This window comes from Miscanthus floridulus, unplaced genomic scaffold, assembly GCF_019320115.1.
Source record: "Miscanthus floridulus cultivar M001 unplaced genomic scaffold, ASM1932011v1 os_2490_3_4, whole genome shotgun sequence".
NCBI lineage: Eukaryota > Viridiplantae > Streptophyta > Magnoliopsida > Poales > Poaceae > Miscanthus > Miscanthus floridulus.
Window position 1 is genome coordinate 1114 of NW_027098337.1, and position 25065 is coordinate 26178.

At 45.2% G+C, this 25065-nt stretch overlaps 2 protein-coding genes across 2 annotated transcripts; one reads left to right on the top strand and one right to left on the bottom strand.

Annotated features, from left to right (window-relative positions):
- Positions 1–459: 459 nt before the first annotated feature.
- LOC136535054 (putative UPF0496 protein 2) lies at positions 460–1413 on the top strand. Its single transcript, XM_066527394.1, has one exon. It carries the CDS (start codon positions 460–462, stop codon positions 1411–1413), a length of 954 nt encoding a protein of 317 aa, XP_066383491.1.
- Positions 1414–5519: 4106 nt separating this feature from the next.
- LOC136535055 (abscisic stress-ripening protein 3-like) lies at positions 5520–6223 on the bottom strand. Its single transcript, XM_066527395.1, has 2 exons — positions 6021–6223; positions 5520–5912 (listed from the first exon to the last, which is right to left on the bottom strand). Exons 1-2 carry the CDS (start codon positions 6171–6173, stop codon positions 5760–5762), a joined length of 306 nt encoding a protein of 101 aa, XP_066383492.1. The 5' UTR covers positions 6174–6223; the 3' UTR covers positions 5520–5759.
- Between the last annotated feature and the right edge of the window lie 18842 nt (positions 6224–25065).

The following is a 25065-nucleotide window of genomic DNA, read 5'->3' on the forward strand; positions in this document are numbered from 1 at the left end:
CGCCGCAGCGGCTGGCTTATAAAGCCGTCCCACCCGACCCTAGATCCAACGGTCAGCAGGCGGGGGCTCCATCCAACGGCTCGAGGCCGTGCCGCCCCCGTGTCGTGCCATCGTGCTGGCATCGCGGCCCAGGCACGGGCACGGGGCCGTGCCATGCTTGGCACGGGCACGGTAGCTGCCGGGCCGGGCCATTTTTGGACCGGGCCAAATCGTACCGTGCCCGTGTCGGCCCAGCGGGCTTGGCCCGTTTGGAAAATTATAGTGCACGAGAACGTTTGGTCATGCAAGCAAGAACGTGGCTGAAACCGCCTAATCCTGAGGCTATGCTGCTTGCATATATAAGGCCTGGAGCCCTCCATTCTAAGCCAAGCAAAGCAGCAGGAGATACTCCAGTACAGTTCTGCACTACTACTTGCTCCCTGAAGAACCAAGATTGTCTCCATCCAAAGATAGATACATATGGCGGCTGTGCGCGCTCAGAAGGCCCAGGACATTGAAGAGGAATGCAACAGCACACTGCGCTCACAATCCAAGGAGATGTCAGCTCTTCTTGAGACTCAGGAGATCATCATCTCTCCAGTGCTTCATAACATGATGGTGCACCGAAGAACATCTTCAGAGATTGAGCTCGCAATGGCGAATTACTTCGACGCTACCACGGAGGCCCTAGAGATGTGCAGGCAGCTCCTCCAGAATATCAAAGACGCCCAAAGCAATTACCAATCCATGGACAGCTTCCTCGCAAGCATCTCAGCTTCCCAGGCACTTGACTTCCCTTTCACAAGCAACAACCCTTTCTGCACCACAACACGAAGCAACTTGAGGCCGATCCACGACAAGTACTCCTGCATACTTCAGAGCTTAAGATCCAGCCACAGGAGAGTAGGGAGGAAGCTCAAGATGGTGAAGGCCGTCAAGAAGCTCTCGCGTGCCTTGGTCGTCATGGCGGGCGGAGCGGCTGCTGTGGCTGCCTTCGGCACTGGGGCGCACCTGCTGTTCTTCGGTCTCCTCCTCATCGGGACGGCGACCACGGGGGCGCTCATGACGTGGCTCGCGGCGAGGGCTAGTACAAAGAAGCCGTCCAGCAAGACCATGTCGTCATTGCTTCAGCTGCAGGAGCAGCTCGACACAGCGGCGAAGGGCACCTACGTCGTTGGCCAGGACTTCGACACTGTAAGCAACCTCGTGGCGCGGCTCTCCGATGCCATCGAGCGGGAGAACTCCATGGCGAGGTGGTGCGCGGAGAGATCGGACGAGAGGAGCTCGGTGCAAGAGATGGCGAACGAGCTTAGGCGTAGCTGCTCGAGCTCCAAGAGACTCACCAATGAGCTGGAGGAGCACGTGTGCCTGTTCCTTGCCACCATACGTAGGGCTAGAAATTTGGTCATCCAAGAGATCTCCAAGAAAGCTTGATATGAAAATAAAAAATTATAAACTTTGACCATCAGATAGTCAAAATATTGTAAACCATGTTGTTTTGGCAATTGGAATCACCGTGTTAAATCTTATCCAGACAACAATTTTAGTTCATCTTTTAAGTCTTTCTCTCGTATATTCATTTGGAAGTTAATTTTTTTTCTAAAAATCAAGATTGTCCTGTGTGGTATCTCTAGCAAGGGGTAATTTTAACAAAGGTCAATCTTACTGAGAGGAATTGGAAAGCAATCAAAAGTGTTATTTCTCTAACTGTTACAAAACCATTAAACATCTTTTCTTTGATTGTCATCATGCCAAGATAATTTAGAGATCTGTCTATATAGATACTGGGTTAACCCCTCTCAGCTCTGTATCCCACATGTTATAGAGTTGGTTATCAATTTTTGTTTTGAAAGAGAATAAATATAATATGGGGTAGCCGCATAATGTTGACAAATTTGGAAACGTCGCAATGATCTAATCTTTGAAAATTGTAAATATACATCTGTTATGCAGGCTATTTTTAGGATAATATGCAATGGATGTGGTTTTGGGCACCACTGTAGCTTGATGATGATACAAAGGAGTCTTTCCAGTTAGCAAGCAGGAAATTAGAGACCACTACGTTGGACCTGTTCGCCTCTCACGGATGGGAATTTAATAATAGACCCTTTCATGCATAATTTTGTTATTTTATGTTCCCTTTATTTATCAGCAATATCATTGGAACTATGTAATATCAAAAACATTATGTGCGGAATTTCACAGGAATCATACATAAATTTCATAGAAATCAGTTTGATTTCACAGAAAAATACATGATCCAAAAAAATCTGGCAACAATGCAAAAGGGCCCTTAACCTGAGATCTCGAGAGATGCCACCTAGCACGAGCACCTTCCCCAATGCAGGTCCCTTCTCTCATGGTGCGAGCACCACCCTGGCGTGGCTCCCTCTTCCCGTGCGTCCCTTCTTCCAATGTTTCTACCTCCACCTTGGCTCCTATCCTATCTTGGCGTGGCTCCCCCCCCCCACCCCCACACCCACCCACACACACACACTCCTCCACCATCGGCTCCCTCCACCACAGGCCTACTTCCCCGTCCTGGCAAGGCTTCCCACGCCAGTGGTGGCGCCGCACACCACTATGTGCCCGCCTCTCGTAGTCACCTACATTGGTACCCCAAGCTCCAACGTAAATTATAGATTTTATTTTTTAAAATTGTTATCAATGTATTTACCAATATACATGTGGTTTTTGAGTGGATTTGTTTTATTCAGTTGATAGTAAATTGGTATTTAGGATTCATTTGATTTCAACTAATAGTCAATTTGTATATAGGATTCGTTTGATCCTTTTGATTGCCAATTTGTATGCAATGGGTGGAGGTAGCAAGGCTAGTGGTGGTGATGGCAACAGAGGAGAGAATTAATCCTTTCCTATGTTTCGTGTTCATATATGAACTTAATGTTGTGGCGAACTATGTGATGTGATGAACGATGTCATTTAAACTTAAACTAATGTGTTTCAATTTGTGGATTTTAGTATTACTCCCTCTATTCCAAATTGTAAGCTATTCTGGCTTTTCTATGCACATAACTTTTACTATGTATCTAGGCACAATGTATATCTAGATATATAGCAAAAGTTATATATATAGAAAAGCCAGAACTTACAATTTGGAATAAAGACCAGGAGTAGTTATTTGTATAAACTAGTAACATTATTTGTATAAACAGAGATGATGAGAAAATAAAGAAAATGGAAAATATATGTGGGCCCTGATTTGAACACTATTATTGGTGGAGTTCGCGGTCCAGAAAACGGGGCCTTAAAAGTAGAGGAAGCCTTGAAATCAACATGTAAATCCTTGTACGTAATAAGGGCATTGAAATGGCAGACATTCATGGTGGGAATATTGTGTTACTTTGAAATAACCTATGAAAGGTCATCAAGCTAAGTATGTAAAAGAGCAACTTCAACCAAGCTCTTCCCCCACCCCCAAATTCCCTCAAATTGCCAGCCCTTACTACTTAGCACACTCCAACCGATCTCCTAAATCTTTCTTACTTTACTATATATTATCATGGACCTTGCTCATAGACCCCATTTGTCAACTTTGTGGGAAGAGAGAAAGGAGTTGTAGGGACAGGATGAGGGGTTCCTACATTTGGGGTTTAGGAGAGAGGAACGAGAGCCTCACATCCACCGGGGGGTGAATAGGAGTTCGGTTGGTGAGCTTTTTCATGTGTTTGAACTCTCAAAATAGGATGAGGGCTCAAATAAGGTCTTGGTTGGAGTTGCTCTAAACAGAATGTAGAAAAACTCCACAATTTTTCCACTTAAACTGTGCAACCCAAGTAACACCATGATGTTGTCCTTGGTATTAAATTTCAAGATGGGCATAAAGCTAATCTTAGTGGGAAGTTTGATGACACAGTTACCAAGAATGCCAAGTCAACTTTTGTGTCAGTAACTGTGACAGCGGATTTCATACAGATGAAACTCTCTCTATCTCTTTCTTCACAATTAACCTGCCAAGTCTAAGACTGGGAATGGACCTTCTAAATCCAAGGGCCAAATGGAGCCCCAATACGGCCTCTTTTTAAGGATTGTCTATGGGCTATGTATTGAAAAGAGCTGATTCGGATTGGATTCTATAACAAAAGGGTTGAACATTAGACTTGGTCCAAGACATCAAATTTGCTGATGTGTCATAATATTAATGGAAATGCTCTAACCTGAGCATCCGATGCTCTTGAAAATATCGGACGGACTCCAGGCTCATGTGGCCCACGGACAACCACTTGTTCCCTAATTAATTTTTATCCACTTATTTTTCAGCCTCCACCGACACCGCCTCCTGCTCTGCCTCTTCTTCAAACCCCTCTCATCCTCACCAGGCGAATAGCACAACGAGCTCAGCCATCCCCATCCTCCTCTCACATTCACCGGGCACAAGTCGTTGTTATGTTGTTTCTGTCGCCTGATGGGATTGCTTCGGCTGCGGGCGATGGCGGCGGCAGCTATCTAAATGTCACGCCTACAACTGTGGTTCTGCCCACCCGCAATAACCACACGTCGCCGCCATGGGATGCGTCCGCCATGCCACCCTCGATGGGGCAGCCGGACCGCCCGAACGATTCAGAGGCGTTCTCGGACATCGTGATGGGCTACATCAACCGCATGCTCATGGTCGAGGACATTGACGTTAGGTCCGAGCACTACCTGGAGCACACCGCGCTGCTCGCTGCGCTGCTGACGACCTCCTCTCTCTCTCTCTCTCATCTGGATGGACTACACCTGAGCGCTGCTTCCTGGCTACTGCAGTTCCCCATCAGATATGCCATGGCCACCGGTGATGCCGTGTTTCAAGTGTTTTAGATGTATGTTTTAAGTGTTTCATCAGGATGTTGTGTGTGTTGCAATGGCTATATATGCATGTTGCAAGCGTATGTTTCATGTTGCAAGCATATATTTCAAGTGTTGTTTTAAGTGTTTCATCTGGATGTTGCAGAAGTATATCTGGATGTTGCATAACATGCATGTTGCAATTAAGCGAATGTTTCAAGTGTTTCAGGTGTTTTATACGTATGTTGCAAGTGTTTTATCTGGATATTGCAAAAATAGATCTGGATGTTGTATATGTTTACAATGGCTTTCAAGTATTTTTAAGGTGTTTTTACAAGTGGTTTAGACGTATGTTGCAAGTGTTTCAGCTGTTTCGGACATATGTTGCAAGTGTTTCATCTAGATATTGCAAAAGTAGATCTGGTGTTACATATGTTGCAATGGGACCCACCTGCCCCAGCCGCCTGCTGTAGCTGCTGGAGCACCACCGAGCGGGCGCAGATAGTCCCCGCGTGTGGTCGGGCAGTGCAGGCCCTGCGTGGGCCCGAGAAATGGGGTGTAGGCGCTGCCGTCCTTCCGAACGTTCGGACGCTAGCAATCCCCTTGTATTAGATGCAAATGAAACTCAAATAAAACCACTAATTTGTCCTAAAAGTCCCATATGAAAAGTGAACGGAGTTACTATGATCAGTGCGTGGTTTAGTTAAAGACAAATCAAATCAGGGCGGATTTCTTAAATCTGTTTATAAACACACGTAAATTCACATTATTCGAGTATAGATCAGAACATCTCTCGATACATAAATAATAATTAAAAAGGATATATGCACACACACCAAGGCTTGATTTGTACTTGATACAAGAACGCCGAAGATCAAGAGTTCCTACGTGCAAATATCGGTACCCCAAATCAAGATCTGGCACACACACGAGTTGAAAGAGAACAAATCAAGCAGCAGCCGCGACGAGTTGTGGCTCGGGCAGTCGATCGATCAGTTGTGGCCGTGCTTCTTGGCGTCCTTCTTCTCGTGGTGCTCGTGGAAGGCGAACCCAGCGGAGCCCACGGCGGCGACGGCGGCCACCTCCTCCTTGATCCAGTGGCCGTGCTCGTTCTCCGGGTCCTTCTTGGCCTCGTGCTTCTCATGCTGCAGTCACATGCACAGGAACGCATCGATGCATACCAGATCAAGAGCTGAATCATATATGCATCGATCAGGCGATCGATCAAAGAAGTTGGATCTTGTTCTCATCACCAGAGCATATGTGCCGGCGGCAATGGCGCCGAGCTCGCCGAGCTGCTCCATGTGCTTGTGGTGCTTCTCCTTCTTCTCGTAGTCCACCTCGCCGGAGCTCTCCTCATCCTTGCGGTGGTGGAACAGGTGGTGATGGTGCTTCTCCTCAGCCATGACACGTCAAAGAAAGATCAGATGTCTCTCGGTGAACTTCTCAAGGGAGATGGAGATGACTTCTTTGGATGAAGAAACCGTGGTGCCTAATGGACAGCATTTTATAGGGGTGGAGCGGATTCTGCAATGGCACAACTGGCCCTGCCAACTGTTCATTCTTCGGACAGTCGGAGGGCATTTTAGGTACTTGCTACTGTTCGTGTGAGTGTGAATTATTGGGTTGCAAACTTGCAACATTTGAGGGAAGACTTTTAGTTTATTAAATCAATAAATCCCCGCGTTATAATGAGCGCAACATCATCTAACCACACTTTTAGGAGTCACTAGAGGCGGAAAAAAGGAGAAGGCCTCAGAGTTCAGACTTGCGTTTCAAATTAATTTTAACTTGTACATAAAAGCATAAAAGTTTTCAGCGATTTTGGTTGGAGCTTTCAGCGAATTTTAAACTAAAAAGTTTCAGGAAACCTGTGCTTGAAAGTTTTTCAATGTTACGAGGAAACTTCGTGACTTCAAGTAATTGGTTCCACGAGTTGTAATTAAGTTTTTTCTCTCACTTTTTCTAATATTTTAATTTGATTCCATTGTTGACCATATATAGTTAAATTAACCTAGCTAGCTAATTGTTGTACGAATCATTTAATATTCTTCGTTCTATGTTTAAAATTATAGTTCACTTTACCTTTGTTTTAAGTAAAAATTAAATAAATTTATAAAAATTTATCAACATATGAAATATCAAAATAGTTTGATTATGTAATTCACAAAATATGGTCTTGATAGCTAGTGGATTTATTTAAGGTTATACATATTAATATATTTTATATTAAAATTGGTCAAGATTAAGAAAGATTGAGAACAAATAAAAGTATAATCTGGAACCAATTAATAGAATAGTTTTTTTTTTATTTTAAAGACCAAACGAATGTAGTAGTTGCGAGAGAGAAATAAAATACTTGACGAGTAAGAGTAAGAGAGTGTTACTGTTAGTAGCCTATGCCCTACACAGGATAGCGACATGCATGTAGATAGGGTTGGAATTCACTTGGCCTGGGTTAACCGTGTTAACTTCCACGGAAACTTTAATAAGTAGTTGGACAAGCAAGAACGCGTTAACGATGGATCGATCGATCTTGTGCTGGGATTCAAAAGCTTGTCCGTGACCGCGGAGAAAATCGCGTTGCCGAGACCATCCAGAAGATGAGAGGTGAAAGCTACGTACTGACCATTATTAGCTTTCATATATATAGTACTCTATAGTCTCTCCATTTTAAATTATAAAACGTTTTGACATTTTTAAGTATATAGTTTTATATGTACTTAGATATATATTATGTCTAGATACACAGTAGAAGCAATGTATCTGAATTGACATCCCCCGGACTCAGCATTGGATAGGAAAAAAGAAAGAAAGATAGTAATAGTACGTCTAATCTAACGACATAATTTCTTGCGTGCTCATGCGATTAGTCAATGCAAGAGCAGGCACTTTAATCGGAATCAACAAGTGGCCGGCGGTGGCTGTTGAGATGGCGCCGGTCTAAATGCTCCTGCACCGGTTGGCGGTTGCCTTCGCTGCCGCCGCGCGCACACGCCTCATCAGCCGGACGGCGACATGCATGTGCTGCTTCGCACGGAGACGCCCGGACCTTGGCTTGGGTGGAAATTTTCGCGCCCTGCCCCCGGCCGCGCCGGCCCTACCCCTGGCCGTGCCCCGTGGACCGCCCGCCCTGACGCCGCCCGTGCCCGACCCCATTCCCGACTCCGGCGACCCCGACCCCGACACCGCTCGCCCCTACCCCCGGCGCCTGTCAGGTATGCCTTCTCTCTTGTTGTTGTCGTGGTAGTGATAGTTGTAGTAGTATTAGTTGTACTAGTAGTGCTAGTGGTAGTATTAGTAATAGAAGTAGTGGTAATAGTAGTACAACTAGTGGTAGTAGTAGTAGAATTAGTGGTAGTAGTAGTAGAAGTAGTGATAGTAGTAGTAGTAGAACTAGTGGTAGTAGTGTAGCAATAGTGGTAGTAGTAGTAGAACTAGTGGTAGTAGTAGTAGCAATAGTGGAAGTAGTAGTAGAAGTAGTGGTACTACTTGGATATATTCTTCTGCATGGATTGATATCCAAACTACTTGGCTTCTCTTGAGACATATGTGCTTGGTCGGCCATCGTGTCGTTGTTTTTTGCATGTTTTGGAAACCTCACCGTGCAGGGGAGGTTCTGCCAATTTTTTTAAATGACAGTATTTTGTTCCATTTTTGTAGAGAAGAGCCCATCGGAGCCGAGTCGGAGTTCTCGTCACCGTGCCAGTCTGCCTGCACCGCGTCGCCTCGCCACCGCAACCGACCCGCCACGGCCCCGCTAGCCTGACTCCACCGCCACCCTAGGTATAACCCCTCTTTCTGTATCATGGTCATAGATCACGTAACCCAGTTAGTCGTCTCCCCGTTCGAAAGAGATATGGATGGAGGTATGCAGATCTTTGCATATCTATGACCATATCTGTTTCGGATTGTCCACGTTTTTTGGACAGCCCACGGATGTGTAGATGGGTTAGTTTCCATGGTCTGCTCCGGTCTGAGACAGAGTTTTCGGCATCACCTCCCTGTTGTTCTCTGGATACGCACTCTTCTTTGGCAGGACGTGTATCTAGAGAATAGCGTGGAGGTGCTGTCGAAATTCTGTCTCGGATAGGAGTAGAGCATGGAAACTAACCTCATCTACGCATCCGCGGGTGGGATTAGGACCTATCCTCACCTATTAGACAGTAGGAACCCATGTAGATGCAATTGATGGTTGCATTACTCACTGATACATATGTTAGAGGATGGATGACCGTCAGTGGATGTACACAGGCTAGAGAAGTCAGAGTGATTACACCACGGAATGGATGAACAAGACCGATGCTTTCTTGAACAGTGTATTTGGCAAGGTTGCTAAAGGGACAGTGCCTAGTTTTGTGTCCCTGTAGCAAATGTGGAAATAGGAGAAGGGTAAACAAGGTGGAAATGGATAAACATCTTGTGAAGAATGGATTTATGCCAGACTACACCCGGTGGGTCCACCATGGTGAAGCCCATCATATGAGAGAGGAGGTGGTGAGACCACAGGTGGAGGCTTTTGATGCTGATGTCAGGGTAGCAGACATGTTAGATGACTTTCACCAAGGACAGTTCGATGAGGGACGTGAGAAGGAGGAGATGGAGGCAGCCGCATAGGCGTTCTATGACATGATGGACTCGGCACAGAAACCCCTTCATGATCGGTCAACGGTGTCTTAACTGGATGCCATTGGACGCTTAATGGGGTTGAAGTCCAAGTTAAACTTGAGTCGACCTGGCTTCAATAAGATGTTGGTCGTGATTGGCACCCTGCTTCCGGAGGGCCACATTCTACCAAAGAGCATGTACGAGTCACAGAAACTCCTTCGTGCACTTAAGATGCCGTATGAGTAGATACATGCTTGTCCGAAGGGGGTGTGTCCTATTTAGGAAAGAACATGAGCATACAAAGTTCTGTCGAAAGTATAAATCCTCTAGGTACCTAGAGGTAGACTCTGATGATGGCCAGAAGAGGCAACTTACGATCCCCATGAAAATCCTATGGTACCTTCCATTCCTACCGAGGATCCAACGGCTATACATCATCGAGGAATCCGCGAAACAGATGACATGACACAAAAATGGCAAACGGTACAATCCTGATAAGATGGTACATCCATCCGATGGTGAAGCTTGGATCCGCTTTAATGACAAACATCGTGACAAAGCAGATGAGGCTCGTAATGTACGTGTCGCGTTGGCAACAGATGGGTTCAATCTTTATGGAATGATGGCTGCCCCATACACATGTTGGCCCATCTTCGTTATCCCCCTTAATCTCCCCCCCCGGTGTCTCCTTTCAACGACATAACGTATTCTTGTCGTTGATAATTCCTAGACACCTAGGGAGTAAATATGGGTGTGTTCATGGAGCACGTGTTTGATGAATTGGTCCGTGCTTGGGACGAAGGGGTATGGACATACGATCGAGCTACAAAGACAACCTTCAAAATGCACGTTTGGTACCACTACTCCCTGCATGACTTCCTGGCGTATGGGATATTCTGCGCCCGGTGTGTTCATGGGAAGTTCCCATGCCCAATATGCAAGGAAGGTGTGAGGTTCATTTGGTTGCAGAAGGGTGGCAAGTATTCGTCGTTCAACAGACATCGTCAATTCCTACCTCTTGACCATCCATTTAGATAAGACATCAAGAACTTTATGAATGGTGTCAAAGTGACAAACCCTGCACCATGGATGATGACTAGTGCTGAGGTTCATGCTTAGATAGATGCTCTTGTGCCCAATGAAGAAGGTGGTTTTGTGGGATATGGTGAGCAACATATGTGGACTCATATCTCAGGTATGACGAGGCTCCCCTATTTCGATGACCTTCTTCTGCCACATAACATTGATGTAATGCACACTGAAAAGAATGTCACCGAGGCACTTTAGGCAACACTCATGGACACTAAAAAGTCTAAGGACAACCCTAAGGCTAGAGTGGACCTGGCAACGTTGTGCGATAGACCAAATCAAGAGATGCAGTCTCCTAGTCGTGGCAAGACCTGGAGAAGGCCTAAGGCCGATTTTGTCTTGAAAAAGGACCAAAGGAGGGAAGTACTTGAATGGATCAAGACGCTAATGTTCCCTGATGGGTATGCAGCGAATCTAAGAGGAGAGTGAACTTAGGCACTCTGCGAGTAAAACGGGATAAAGAGTCATGACTACCACATATGGATTGAGCGGCTTCTTCCGGCGATGGTTCAAGGCTATGTCCCGGAACATGTCTGGCAAGTGCTGGCAGAGTTGAGCTACTTATTCCGCCAGCTTTGTGCCAAGGAGCTCTCTCAGACCATCATTGATGACTTGGAAAAAGCAGCACCCATGTTGCTCTGTAAGTTGGAGAAGATCTTTCCACCTGGCTTCTTCTTGCCGATGCAGCATTTGATTGTGCACCTCCCATATGAGGCACGGATGGGGGGGGGGGCCCGTACAGAACCATTGGTGCTATCCAATCGAGAGATGTCTGAAGACTCTTCTCAAAAAATGTAGAAATAAAGCCAAAATTGAGGCTTCCATTGTAGAGGCATACATTCTAGAGGAGGTGCCGAACTTCACAGAGAAATACTACACTAAGAAACTTCCTAGCATTTATAATCCACCCCCTCGTTACAATGCTGGTGAAAATGAATCGAACCTCAGCCTTTTCCAAGGGCAACTCGGAAGCACAAGTGCATCGACCACTAAGCAATTGAAAAATGAAGAGTGGCGCAGTATCATGCTATATGTGTTGACCAACCTTGTCGAGGTGCAGCTGTTCATTGGGTAAGTTCTGAACGAACTTGTTTCATTGTGCCATATGTCCTTGTTTTCTTTCTTCGTCCAACCCCCTTGTTTCTCATTGGTATAGGGAATTTCTTCATCAATCCTAACATGGATCAAGGCAACCTACCCTGCAAGAAAATGATACCTTTCTTTCACAGGGTGCGGGACCAGGGAGCCCCGATTTTATTTGTTGGTTCAAACAGAAAGCCCAAACTAACGCGTCTATAAGTGATGAGCTGAGACAGGTTGCAAAACGGCTGTGCCGTTAGGGTCAAGTCATTTACCGGTTATGACGTGAATGGATATCGTTTTCACATAGCAAGCTATGAGCAGAGTCGGCCCAATCGAGAAACCACAAACAGCGGAGTTGTTACGCTCGGCACTGATGGACTCGACTATTATGGAAGAATTGAAGAAATCTATGAACTATCATTCTATGGTTCCAAACCTCTTACTCCTATCATATTTAAATGCCACTGGTTTCATCCTAGAGTAACGAGATGGACCCCTAAGCTTGGGCTAGTCAAGATTCGACAGGATTTCGTCTATCCAGGAAAAAATGTCTACATTGTGGCTCCACAGGCCGTCCAGGTTTATTATACGTCATACACGTGCAAAGATGCCGAGCATCTTAAGGGTTGGTCTATTGTGCACAAGGTATTGCCACATGGTAAACTACCTGTCCCAAACAATGAAGATTACAACTTCAACCCAAACACATGTGATGGAGAGCTCTATCAAGAAGAGGGACTACAAGAGAGGTTTGACATAGACTTAACCGAAGAGACATGAATGGAAGTAGACAATGAAAGGGATGATGACGAGGACACTTGAGACAAGGTGCGAAATCTGAAGGACATACAAATGCTTGAGCGATTACGTTTAGGCAATGACAATGAAGACAACATTCCTCCTTCGGATAGTGTTGATGAGTTGGACAATGTTGATAGTGATGATGAGACCTATGGTCCAGCTAATCTCAATCATGAAGATTATTTCTAATACATGTAATACTATATTTTTTGTAATTATGTTTGTTCATTTTTGCAAATATTTCTAATACATGTATTACTATGTTTTTTGTAATTATGTTTTGTTCATTTTTGCGCCTATTTCTAATTACGTCTTGTTTTTCTTTTTTATTGCAGGTGATTGAACAAAGATGGCGGGCGACCGTCATAGGTCCGTGAACTCAATTTACCAAAGACCATGCCGACTACAGGAGGAGGCGGAGGGGGCGGTGGAGGGATCGGACAGGAGGAGGACCGCCAGACGTAGGAGGGGGCCGTCTCCTCCCACGCCGTGTGAGGAGCCAGAGGAGGAGGTGGCGCCCATGGACGAGTCGGACGATGAGCTGGTTCGGCAGATGGACGAGGAGGAGGGGCCGCACGAGGACGACGAGTTGGAGGCGGTAGCCACAGGTTCCGCTTCCTCCGACTCCTCTTTGAGTGTCTACTTGCGAGGTCCCGCGAGCCTCCCACAGGTTCTGCTTCCTCACGAACGCCTAGTGATTCACCCCGAAGGGCAAAAGTAAGTAACTTTATATGTTATCACCACTACTTCATATGATATGAATGAAAAAAACTAATAATTTTTCTTAATCACTTGTGCAGGAACTGGGTGGGTTGTGTCGGGTGGTAGCGCACGGCTAGTCAACGGCATCCCTGGGTCTTCTGTGCAGGCAACACTTCCCCGACATTGTCACGTACGCATCGAAGACAGAGCCGGCCTACTCGTTTGACCACTACGCCGTCGCCACCGATGCGGAGTACCCCAACAAGGTGGCGCGGGTGAAGGCAGAGTTTTGGGTAAGTCTCCCTCGCACAACATTGCTCAATACGTCGCATTCATTGGACTTTTCTTGAAATAATGAATGGATACATCACTTTTGTATGCAGACTTTTTATAGATGCGAGGAGGGATTTGAGGCCAGGGCGGAGCAGGTGACTACCAAAGCCTGTAAAAAACTCATCACCGACATGCATCACGAGGTGCGCATCCAGGCCATCGTAACCTACTACAGGTCGAAGCTTGGAGAGAGGAAAACCAAGAAAGACGCAAGAGAGATGCAGCTAACCCGGGAGCAGTACCTTGAGGTAAATGAAGAACATCAATATTGATTCGTTTTGAGATTAAGTTGGTTTAATTTGATCTTCTTATATGTCAAATACTTGATGATGTGTAGATGATTCCCTGGTGGTGCCAAGCGTATCCCGAGTGCTGGGCGATGCCCGGGACCGTCGTTTGCAGATGCAAGGTCCAGCACACCATCAAGGCAGCCGCAGCCTCGCCGGATACAAACAAGCACGGGTACGCGAATTCATTTATCTATTGTGATGCTCAGTTCTGCCTGATTTCTAATCATCGTGTTGTCTTTCTCGCAGTCAGCGTCACATAGTGGCCAGGCTTGTTTGGACTTCCAGGCATGGTGTATGGCCCACAAGGGCAAGGCAACGTCCGACGTCTCCTTCAACCTAGAGGACCCGCCCGAGGCATACACGAACCCAAGAGTCTACTCCCGCATCAGTGAGTACACTAAGGTGGCGAGGTCGCTCCATGGGTCAGACCATGATCCGAGCACCCAGGACTTCGATGGAGAGGCCGTCATGAGGGCGGGGCAAGGCAAGAAGCATGGGTGGTTCTGGCTTGGCGACGGTGTCATCGACACAGCCTCTACTACCTCTCTCTCCCAGATCCGAGCACAGAGCATGAGCGAGAGCCCGGCCATTCACACACTGCCGACCACCACACAGCACCGGGTCGATGCACTCGAGGTTATTCATGTTTTACTCGTCATACACTGATCTTTACACACCTTAATTAGCTTTGCATTACTGAAACATTAGAGTGAAATATTGCAGGCCCGGCTGGAATAAGAAATGAGGCAACGTCAGGAGCTGGAGTGATGATGTAGACGGGGGTCCCGATCTTCCGTCAGGTTCAAGATAAACAACGATTTGTTCGGAGAGTGACACACCGATCCCGCTTCAGATCACAAAGACCCAAACCCTACAACCTTAGCACCACGTCTCCTCTGTTTATCAACCATGTCACAATCCGGTTGACCTCGCCAAGAAGGCTAATCCCTGCTGCGAATCAAAGAACACAAGCAAGAACAAGATAAAAAGCAACTCAATTAAAGTGACAATTGCAGATGAATGATTAAGCACTCGAAGTTGGGGTCTTGCAAACCGATAACGGCGACTATTCAATGACAGATTGATCTAAAACAAAACCCAAACCCTAAAGTAGGTGGTGGCTACTGATTATATAGCCTAAGGGACGTCCAAGGATCCCTCTTCATGTCCTAAAGGTGTCCCAACACGTTACAAGGCCCAACGGCCCAAAAGAAGGTGTCGCAGCACCCTGACAGATTCTGGACGCTGACTTGTTTCGATGATTCCCGTTGATTCCGAAGAGCTTTTAATGTGAAACCACTTGGATTGGCTTCCTTATCAAATTATCTTTCCATCCATATGTGGATCATCGAAAACGGAGTTCAGATGCGTCCTGGGCATCCATTTTATTGTAGACTGGTCCTGATGGCCGAGGCAGACTCACAACTCGGATTGGACTGGGCCTCTGGCTTGGCTTGGACGTCCTTGCTGGCCTCCTAAGGTGGTGGCCAAGGAGGAGGACGTCCAAGGCCATCTCTTAGGCATTCTCCATCTTCTTGGGGCATGCTCCAACTTGGGCCTGGGTCCCAAGGATGTCTAACAAGCCCATGACGACAGTGTAGCTCCCGCCAAGACGATGAGGACATGGCACCTTCGGATATAAACAATGATTATAAGGTGCGCTCGTTTCTACATTTGCATAGTGGCTTTGGTTATAATTCACTTGGTTCCACATGTACATGTCACTATTTGATTGTAGGTTCAAATGTGTTTCATAATGGAAGTTCATCAAAGTTGAACTTTCGGTTCGTCGGTAGCCCGATAGTGCCTTATTGGGAAGGCCATAACTCATCCATCCGGAGTGCGATCGAGGTCAATGAGCACTTGATGGAAATATTGTTTGATAAGCTTTCAAATAGATCTGGTTCCATCTCAATATCACGTCGGCAATGCCTCAAAATTACCAATATATTCTGTCGCTATTTCTGGCGGGAGCTACACTGTCGTCATGGGCTTGTTAGACATCCTTGGGACCCAGGCCCAAGTTGGAGCATGCCCCAAGAAGATGGAGAACACCTAAGAGATGGCCTTGGACGTCCTCCTCCTTGGCCACCACCTTAGGAGGCCAGCAAGGACGTCCAAGCCAAGCCAGAGGCCCAGTCCAATCCGAGTTCGAGTCTGCCTTGGCCATCAGGACCAGTCTACAATAAAATGGACGCCCAGGACGCATCCGAACTCCGTTTTCGATGATCCACATATGGATGGAAATATAATTTGATAAGGAAGCCAATCCAAGTGGTTTCACATCAAAAGCTCTTCGTAATCAATGGGAATCGTCGAAACAAGTCAGCGTCCAGAATCTATCAGGGTGCTGCGACACCTTCTTTTGGGCCGTTGGGCCTTGTAACGTGTTGGGACACCTTTAGGACGTGAAGAGGGATCCTTGGACGTCCCTTAGGCTATATAATTAGTAGCCACCACCTACTTTAGGGTTTGGGTTTTATTTTAGATCAATCTGTCATTGAACAGTCGCCGTTATCGGTTTGCAAGACCCCAACTTCGAGTGCTTAATCATTCATCTGCAATTGTCACTTTAATTGAGTTACTTTTTATCTTGTTCTTGCTTGTGTTCTTCGATTCGCAGCAGGGATTAGCCTTCTTGGCGAGGTCAACCGGATTGTGACACGGTTGATAACCAGAGGAGACGTGGTGCTAAGGTTGCAGGGTTTGAGTCTTTGTGATCTGAAGCCGGATCGGTGTGTCGCTCTCCGAACAAATCATTGTTTATCTTGAACCTGATGGAAGATCGAGATCCCTGTCTCCATTAAATGGTAATCAGAGCTAAGGTATACCATCAGGTTCACTTTTATTCCCTAGGTTGAGTGTTTCGCATTCGTCCTATAGTCCAGTGCCATACTTTTATTTCCTATCCTAGAACCTTCCGCGCCATAGCCTTTGCATATTTCAGTTTCAGATTCCGTTGTTGAGTTTATGTCCTAGGTCAAAGTCTTGTTGCTGGTTTAGATTGTGTTCTTTTCTAGTTTGTGTTGATCCCTCCACCCGCCGCTATTCCGTATCACCATCGGTTTGCATCTTGTGTCCACTAAAACCCTTATTCGAGCAGCTTCCTTAAAACAGTCATAACTTTTGCATCCGAACTCGAAGCGGGGAAAATTTTATATCTGCGGAGAACGCCAGAAAATTTTAGATCTATTTCATCCCAGCATAGCTGGGTTCGCAAAATTAGATTTGCGAAATTCAATTAGGAAAATTGAGTTTCTGGGCCCAGAAGTTTTGGTATGCTTTTTAGAGCACAGTCCTAATTTTCTATAGGCCACATCTTTTATTCAATTGAGCTCAATTTTTTGATGTTTATTCTTGTGTGCTCCTTGCTGAGAAAAAAATATCAAAAGAGCAAAAGCAAGAAAAAAAGATTGGACAAAAAAAAGAAAAAAATAGTAAAAGAGAATAGAAGATATCGAAAAGGAGCACATAAGGAACACTCAATAGCTCTATTGTTTGTGGTACCTTTTGCCTTGTTCATATCCGTTGCTACCTTTAATACTTGTTTCCTTTCATCCTTGTTTCCTCTCTTGTTTATCACAACTTGTGATAGGAACACGTATAGGCCAGCAACTAAGACAAGTGCTCTGGACATTTATTCAATATTGCTGTCTGTTACTGACTTGTGTGCCAGATATACATATTACTCTTTGTTTGCCTTCCAAGCTCCACAAATTCTTCAGATCAATATAGAAAAAGGGCTTTGCAATCTCGGTACCACTACCTCATAGGTATCACAAACCAACCGCCGGTTGTACCGCCCACTGCTTGCATTGGTAAGAACTTTGTAAGAGCTTGGTAAGACGCTTCCACTTGCTATCAAAAGTGACACCACTACAACCACGTAATCATTTAATAGGGATAATATTTTTGTATTGTCTTTTGCTGTCTTCTAACAATGACAGGTTGTTCGTATCCACCGACTTATGATGGTATAGATGCTGATGAGTACATGGAATGGAAAATTGCCATCGATAACATATTTGCTACTCGCTTTATGTGTCCAAGGAGGAAGGTAAAAAATGCAGCTAGTGTTTTGCGACATTCTGCTTTATCTTGGTGGGAGTCTTTAGATCCTTCTGATAAGCCTCAAACTTGGAATGATATGAAACTTCTTATGCGAGAAACCTTTGTTAATCCACCTCCTGTTTTGACTTCATATGATGAGGTGCACCATTTAGAGGAAGAGTCGGTTGTTATTTCTCCTGCTATGCCTAACCTTTTGCAGGACAATGTAGAAAAGAGCAAGGATGATGTGACAGAAAATGAGAAGCTCACAGCCTCATGTGAAAATTTAGAACCATCAACTATTACCCCTACGGAACATGAGAGCAAAGGTAATGCCCATGATGCTAAACTCACAGAAGGTGAGAGTTCTCTTGATGTGCTGAAATTTTCCACCAATCATGCTATGATAGAGCAAATTTAATGGAGCATTCGCTTGATTTACCTTTGTCACAAGATGATTTGCTTGATGTTTCTTGTGACGAAGATGACTTGCATGATGATATTTATGTTATACCCATGCAATCATTGAAGAATGATCACGCTATACGTGTGCTAAAAATGAGCACTTGTGCTGAAAATAGACTTGTTATTCATAATGCTAGTGAAGTTGATGAGCTAAAATTATTGTCTTCTTTAAATACTTTGGGTTACATTGAATTTGATGTTCCGTGTAATCTTAGTTCTTTAGAGGAGAAACTTTATGCCTATGCTGATTTGCCATGGTTCTCTAGACATACATATCATTTTATTGGAAAATATAATTGTAAAGGAGAGTATATGGTGCATCGTGTCTATATTTGTTCAAATATGAAATCTCCTTATATTGTGCAAAAGTATGATCAACCAAAGGATTGAAATTGCTATAATCTTGTCATGTCAAGTTCCCCTAGTTTTGTTATAAAAAACATGTTAAATTTCAAGAAGGGGAGCAATGTTGGCTACTATCGACAACTTGTCCACCAGCTAAGCTCAAACCGAGGACGGTTTGTTGTCAAGAAGGGGAGGATGATGAGGACATGGCACCTTCGGATATGAACAATGATTATAAGGTGCGCTCATTCCTACATTTGCATAGTGGCTTTGGTTATAATTCACTTGGTTCCACATGTATATGTCACTATTTGATTGTAGGTTCAATGTGTTTCATAATGGAAGTTCATCAAAGTTGAACTTTTCGTTCATCGGTAGTCCGACAGTGCCTCATTGGGAAGGCCATAACTCATCCATCCGGAGTGCGATCGAGGTCAATGAGCACTTGATGGAAAGCTTGTTTGATAAGCTTTCAAATAGATCTGGTTCTATCTCAATACCACGTTGGCAATGCCTCGAAATCACCAATATATTCTGTCGCTATTTCTGGCGGGAGCTACACTGTCGTCATGGGCTTGTTAGACATCCTTGGGACCCAGGCCCAAGTTGGAGCATGCCCCATGAAGATGGAGAACACCTAAGAGATGGCCTTGGACGTCCTCCTCCTTGGCCACCACCTTAGGAGGCCAGCAAGGACGTCCAAGCCAAGCCAGAGGCCCAGTCCAATCCGAGTTCGAGTCTGCCTCGGCCATCAGGACCAGTCTACAATAAAATGGACGCCCAGGACGCATCCAAACTCCGTTTTCAATGATCCACATATGAATGGAAAGATAATTTGATAAGGAAGCCAATCCAAGTGGTTTCACATCAAAAGCTCTTCGGAATCAATGGGAATCGTCGAAACAAGTCAGCGTCCAGAATTTGTCAGGGTGCTGCGACACCTTCTTTTGGGCCGTTGGGCCTTGTAACGTGTTGGGACACCTTTAGGGACGTGAAGAGGGATCATTGGACGTCCCTTAGGCTATATAATCAGTAGCCACCACCTACTTTAGGGTTTGGGTTTTGTTTTAGATCAATCTATCATTGAACAGTTGCCGTTATCGGTTTGTAAGACCCCAACTTCGAGTGCTTAATCATTCATCTGCAATTATCACTTTAATTGAGTTGCTTTTTATCTTGTTCTTGCTTGTGTTCTTCGATTCTCAGCAAGGATTAGCCTTCTTGGCGAGGTCAATCGGATTGTGACACGGTTGATAACCAGAGGAGACGTGGTGCTAAGGTTGCAGGGTTTGGGTCTTTGTGATCTGAAGCCGGATCGGTGTGTCGCTCTTCGAACAAATCGTTGTTTATCTTGAAACCTGACGGAAGATCGGACCCCGTCTACATTATGGAGGCTAGGCACCAGAGGATGGCGGCCCAGCTGGAAGGTCGAGCGGGCCGAGTGGCAGGCCCAGGCGCAGAGGCTGACGGACATTACAGAGTTCCTACAAGGGCTTGGGCAACGTGTGGGCTTCTCTCTGTCAGTTGGGCTGTTGGTTCCACCTCTGCCTCCGCGTCATGCAGCTCCAGCTACTCCTGTGAGTATGAAAGTTTTTTTACTTTTGCTTGTGCTGTGCTGTATGCCTCTACCTTCCTAGATTAGCTATCCAAATAATCTTGTCTCACATGCAATCTTTTCTCCTTTGTGCAGTCTCCATCTGACGGTGGTTCGAATAATCCACCTCATGCACCTCAGAATGATGGAACTGGGCCTTCACCATAGTCGCAGTGCCCGAGATGAGTGCACGTTGTATTTTTTTCATTTGTTGTTCACTTGATGATGGACTTGTGATATACTTGTGATGCACTTGTGGACTTTGATGGACTTGTGTATTTATTTGGATGAACTTGAGCACTTATTATTATATATGTGATTATATTGTGATGGATGTGATATGTTGCGGATGGATTTGTGGCTGGATGAGATATCTATGTGATGGCTGCGCTCTCTCTGTGCTGACTGCGCTCTCTATTGTGGATGCTATCTTGCTTGTACTGCAATTTTTTGTCATGCATGGAATGTACTTAAAAATTGTCCTTTTTGGGTCACTTTGCCGAGTGTTGCACTCGGCAAAGGACCCCGTTGCCGAGTGCCATGGTCCAGCACTCGGCAAGCTGGAAAATGGGCGCTCGGAAAACCATTTTTCCAGCTTTGCCGAGTGCCATGACCATGGCACTCGGCAAAGAATTTAAAAAAATCTTTGCCGAGTGCCCTCTGTCTAGCACTCGGCAAAGTTTGAATTTTTTTTAAAAAAAATTCTTTGCCGAGTGCCCTCTGTCTGGCACTCGGCAAGGTAAAAGGGCACTCGGCAAAGAATTTTTTTAAAAAAAATTCAAACTTTGCCGAGTGTCGGCCAGAAGGCACTCGGCAAAGAATTTTTTTTAAAAAAATTCAAACTTTGCCGAGTGCCGGCAAGAGGGCACTCGGCAAAGAATTTTAAAAAAAATTCAAACTTTGCCGAGCGCCGGCCAGTGGTCACTCGGCAAAGAAATTTAAAAAAAAATAAAAATCTTTGCCGAGTGCCTGTAGGGTTGACACTCGGCAAAGCCACCGTCAACAGGGCCGGCGCCGTGACGGTCGTTTTTCTTTGCCGAGTGCCCCCGGGGCTCTCGGCAAAGCCTTTGCCGAGTGCCCGATAAAAGACACTCGGCAAGAGGGCTTTGCCGATCAATTTTTTTGCCATGTGTTCTTTGCCGAGTGCCGTACTCGGAAAAGGCTTTGCCGAGTACAATTTGGCCTTTGCAGGCACTCGGCAAAGAACCTGGATCCAGTAGTGGCGTATATAATGACATCCGCTTTTGCGAAGCATCTGTCCCTAATGCCTTTGATTCATATCTTCATGGCAGCTGGTTTGTCACGTAGCTATTGGATTTTTTTTTTGGAATTTGGAATCTTTTTTGTGAGCCAGATCATTTGTTTCATAGTTATTGGATACACCAACAAATAACAGCTATTTATGCTCCTCAATCAGGATGGTTGGCGAAGCACCTATTGTGTTGATCTACCTATGAATTTTGCACAAAACCTTGTGATGTTTCGTGAAGTGATAGAAGCCATGCTAGTTTGCTATTCTGCTACTAAAGCTTCCACAAATATTACTCCTGCAAAGCAGGAACCTTATTTAATTATTTCAGAGCGAAAAAAACCGCATGGGCTACAGATCCTCTGCCCAGGGTTCCCTCCCTCTACTCCTTCTCCAGTGGCTGGCCTCACATGTGATACGTTGGATACTGGCCGGATCTAGGGACACATACATATGACATGTATATGTGCGAACTGATCTTGACAAGGCTCCACAGTTTGGAGTTGTAGATCTCAAGGTCTTTATTCTATCAGTGTAGCAAGGGGTCCCAGTGCTTCCCAATCCAACCATACCAGTACCCTACTCGCCTTGTGCACAAAGCGCATCCTCCCTCTGGAGCATCGAGCACGCCCAGTTTGTTTTCACTTCTCATTGGTGTTCTTGGTCTATGCGTGTGTATTTTATTGTCTGGTTGACTGGCTGAAGGACACACCCTCTGCTCCTTTTTAAAGTGCCTTAAAGATAATAAAGAAGAGTTATTGGTCCGTGAAATAGTGCAACATTATGTTCCCATCTGTGAAAGAACATGTGTTTTGAGCTGCCTCAAAACTTTATTTCTCTAACCAGTAGCAAACACATGGTTTTGAACCATAACCTTCTCAATTAGTGAGCATACAATTTGGTCGAATTGGAAACTTCGCCATGTTTGTACTTCACATAATGCCGGTGCATGACAAAGACATCGGCACATTATTTGGCACTGCTATGAATTTAACTGTGACAATGATAAATATTCATAACATAGGTACATCCATAAGCACGTACAGGTAGAAGCGAGCTCCACAGTTTCTCACAAATTATTCTCATTAATTGGTATATATAATATAAATATGTAAGCGTTAGGTTTGGCAACAATCAAGTAACATGACCTGCACTTTTGCTAAGCATACACATATTCCTAATGCCCTCATAAGGCTATCAGCCAGATCATTTGTTGGAAACTAGCACTGACGAATTATATTACATGTCCTTGTGCACCTCAGCAATGAAATTTGGTGAAGCACTTGTTGACTATTGTGTGGAACTACCTATGAATTTGGCACTGAACCTTGTAACATTTGGTAAAGTGAGATAATTAAATATGGTATATTCGTATTCTGCTACAGAAGGTTCCATGTCTACTACTACTGCAAAAGGAAAAAAGAAAACTAATTCTGCATTATCTCAGAGAACAATATATAGAGCGTGGGACAGATTCAATTTGGTTGTCATTGGAACACCATGCGCCAACGATGCAACTGAGAACCACGAGAAGAACAAGTGTAATCGCTCTTGTGCAATCACCTCTCCATGAGCAACCACGACAGCCTCCGTAGTATCACCGTTTACCTTTGTGGAGGGCTGTGTGGTTGTACCTGTGCATGGTTGCATTAAGCATCAGCGAATTCTACAGCACTGTGTCCTCTAATCTTACCGTGAAACAGGACTCCAGATGGGCAGCCACTACTCACATAACAGTATATTCCAGAATTCCAGTGCCTCCTAATCCCATGATTACACTTACTTATCACATCACGGGTCACGCACAAACGGCATGCATCCTCCTACCCTCAAGAGCCCACAAACGGCTCACTTAACCACACTCACGTAACCTTCTTCTATTACCCTCAGTGCTAAGTTAGGTCTCAAAGTTGCTAGAGCCTAGGAGAGGTATAGGGTCACTATGTTGCAAGCAGTGATCACTATTGCGTCTACCACGCTATCCAACAACCATTCTGATCACGCCAGCATTGCTCCTAGCATGCCTTGGATCTGGCATGGCTCCATCTTCACAAACTTTTTTATAGTATTGGTAGTGCACCATCTTCACTACTAAGGAAAGGTGTATGTGGAGGGTCTTCAGAAAAGCTCGAAGGAAGACTTAGAATAAAGTTATTTCTAGACATGACTGGCAGCCTACAAGAACTTTGAAGCTATTTTTGATAATGGGATCCTCTAATCCGTATGTTGGACTACAAGAGCACATATGGGGACCTTATTATAACCAAAAGCTCTGGGGGTAAGTGAATCTGACTATGGTAGGTGGAACGTAGGACATTGTTGGGTTATCCAAAACCTGACAATAATATTTTGTTTCCACTGTCGGAGTCATGCCATGACCTGATAGTGGCAAATCACAGCTGGTTTGTGGCCTAACCTGGTAGTGATATTGCCCCTATCACTACCGGTTCGTGGCTCGGCAGTGATATATCACTACCGGGCCATGGTTCAATCCGGCAGTGATGAGGGCCTTCACTACCGGGTCAACATGATCCTGAGCTATCTACCAGGCAGTGAAGCCAAGTCCTCATTGGCTCCAGTGTACCCAACAGTGATTGGCCAACATGGATTGTGTGTTCTGCAATAGTGAACCTCTATAGTTTTTTAATAAATTGTTTTTGTTAAGTTAAGTTGTATACATAACAAAAAGAAAGTAGGGAAATACTCCAGTACTCCCTTTCTAAAATCAGCACTGATCCTTAAGCAGCCAATTAATTCAAAACAATTATTATATTTAATTGTCAGCCCAGGTCACAGCCCCCACACTCGTGCAGCCCAGCCTAGCCCCATTTCGACCCACCCTGTCAACTCATTGCAACATGCGCGGTGGCACATGAACAACGTCAGCGAGAACCCAGTTTGGAGATGCTCACGGTGCTTTACACCATCATGGATGTTTGGAGTCCCGACACACTTTGTGTCTGTGGCCCTAAGCGCATAGTTTACCTTCGTGGACAGGACAGGTACAAGACCAGGATACGAGACAGGATCATTTTGATCTAAAGGAATGCAACACCTTGTCCTGGGTCGTAAGATGGCACAGCGAAGTCTGCAGTGCGGGGACCTTGATGACCCCCCTGAAACAGGACTCCAGATTAGGATGGGCAGCTCCTTCCACGCCAGCCATGTATCCTAGAATTCCGGTGCCTCCCGATCCCATGACACACTCAATGCTATCACCTCTACTCCTCTAGCAGTCTAGTCTAGCACAAATTGCATCATCTCTCGCTCTCTAGACCGTAGTCACCTGACTTCTCAAGTTCTCATCCACGTTTGGGCGGCTCTCTGTGTCATCTTTTGCTTGCGAAATGGACGCGCTCTTGTTCTCTTTTAAGGCCATGTTGATTTATGGGTCATGCAATTGTACATGAAGCTGGCATTGAGGACCATTAAACGATCTCACGTGCAATGCACGTTTTTGCTGCCATTATGCTGCGTCCAAACTTATATTTCTGTAACCAATAATGACCAATGGTTTTTGCACTGCGTTGCTGCGACGTGTTTTGGAACTCAGGTAGTTATAAAAAAAATCCTTCTCAATTAGTGAGGATACCATTTGCTTCAGGTGAATCTTTGCTATGTCTCCACCTCACCTAAAGCCAGTGCACAGAAAAGATCCATATCACAGGATGTTACCTTGAAATTTAACT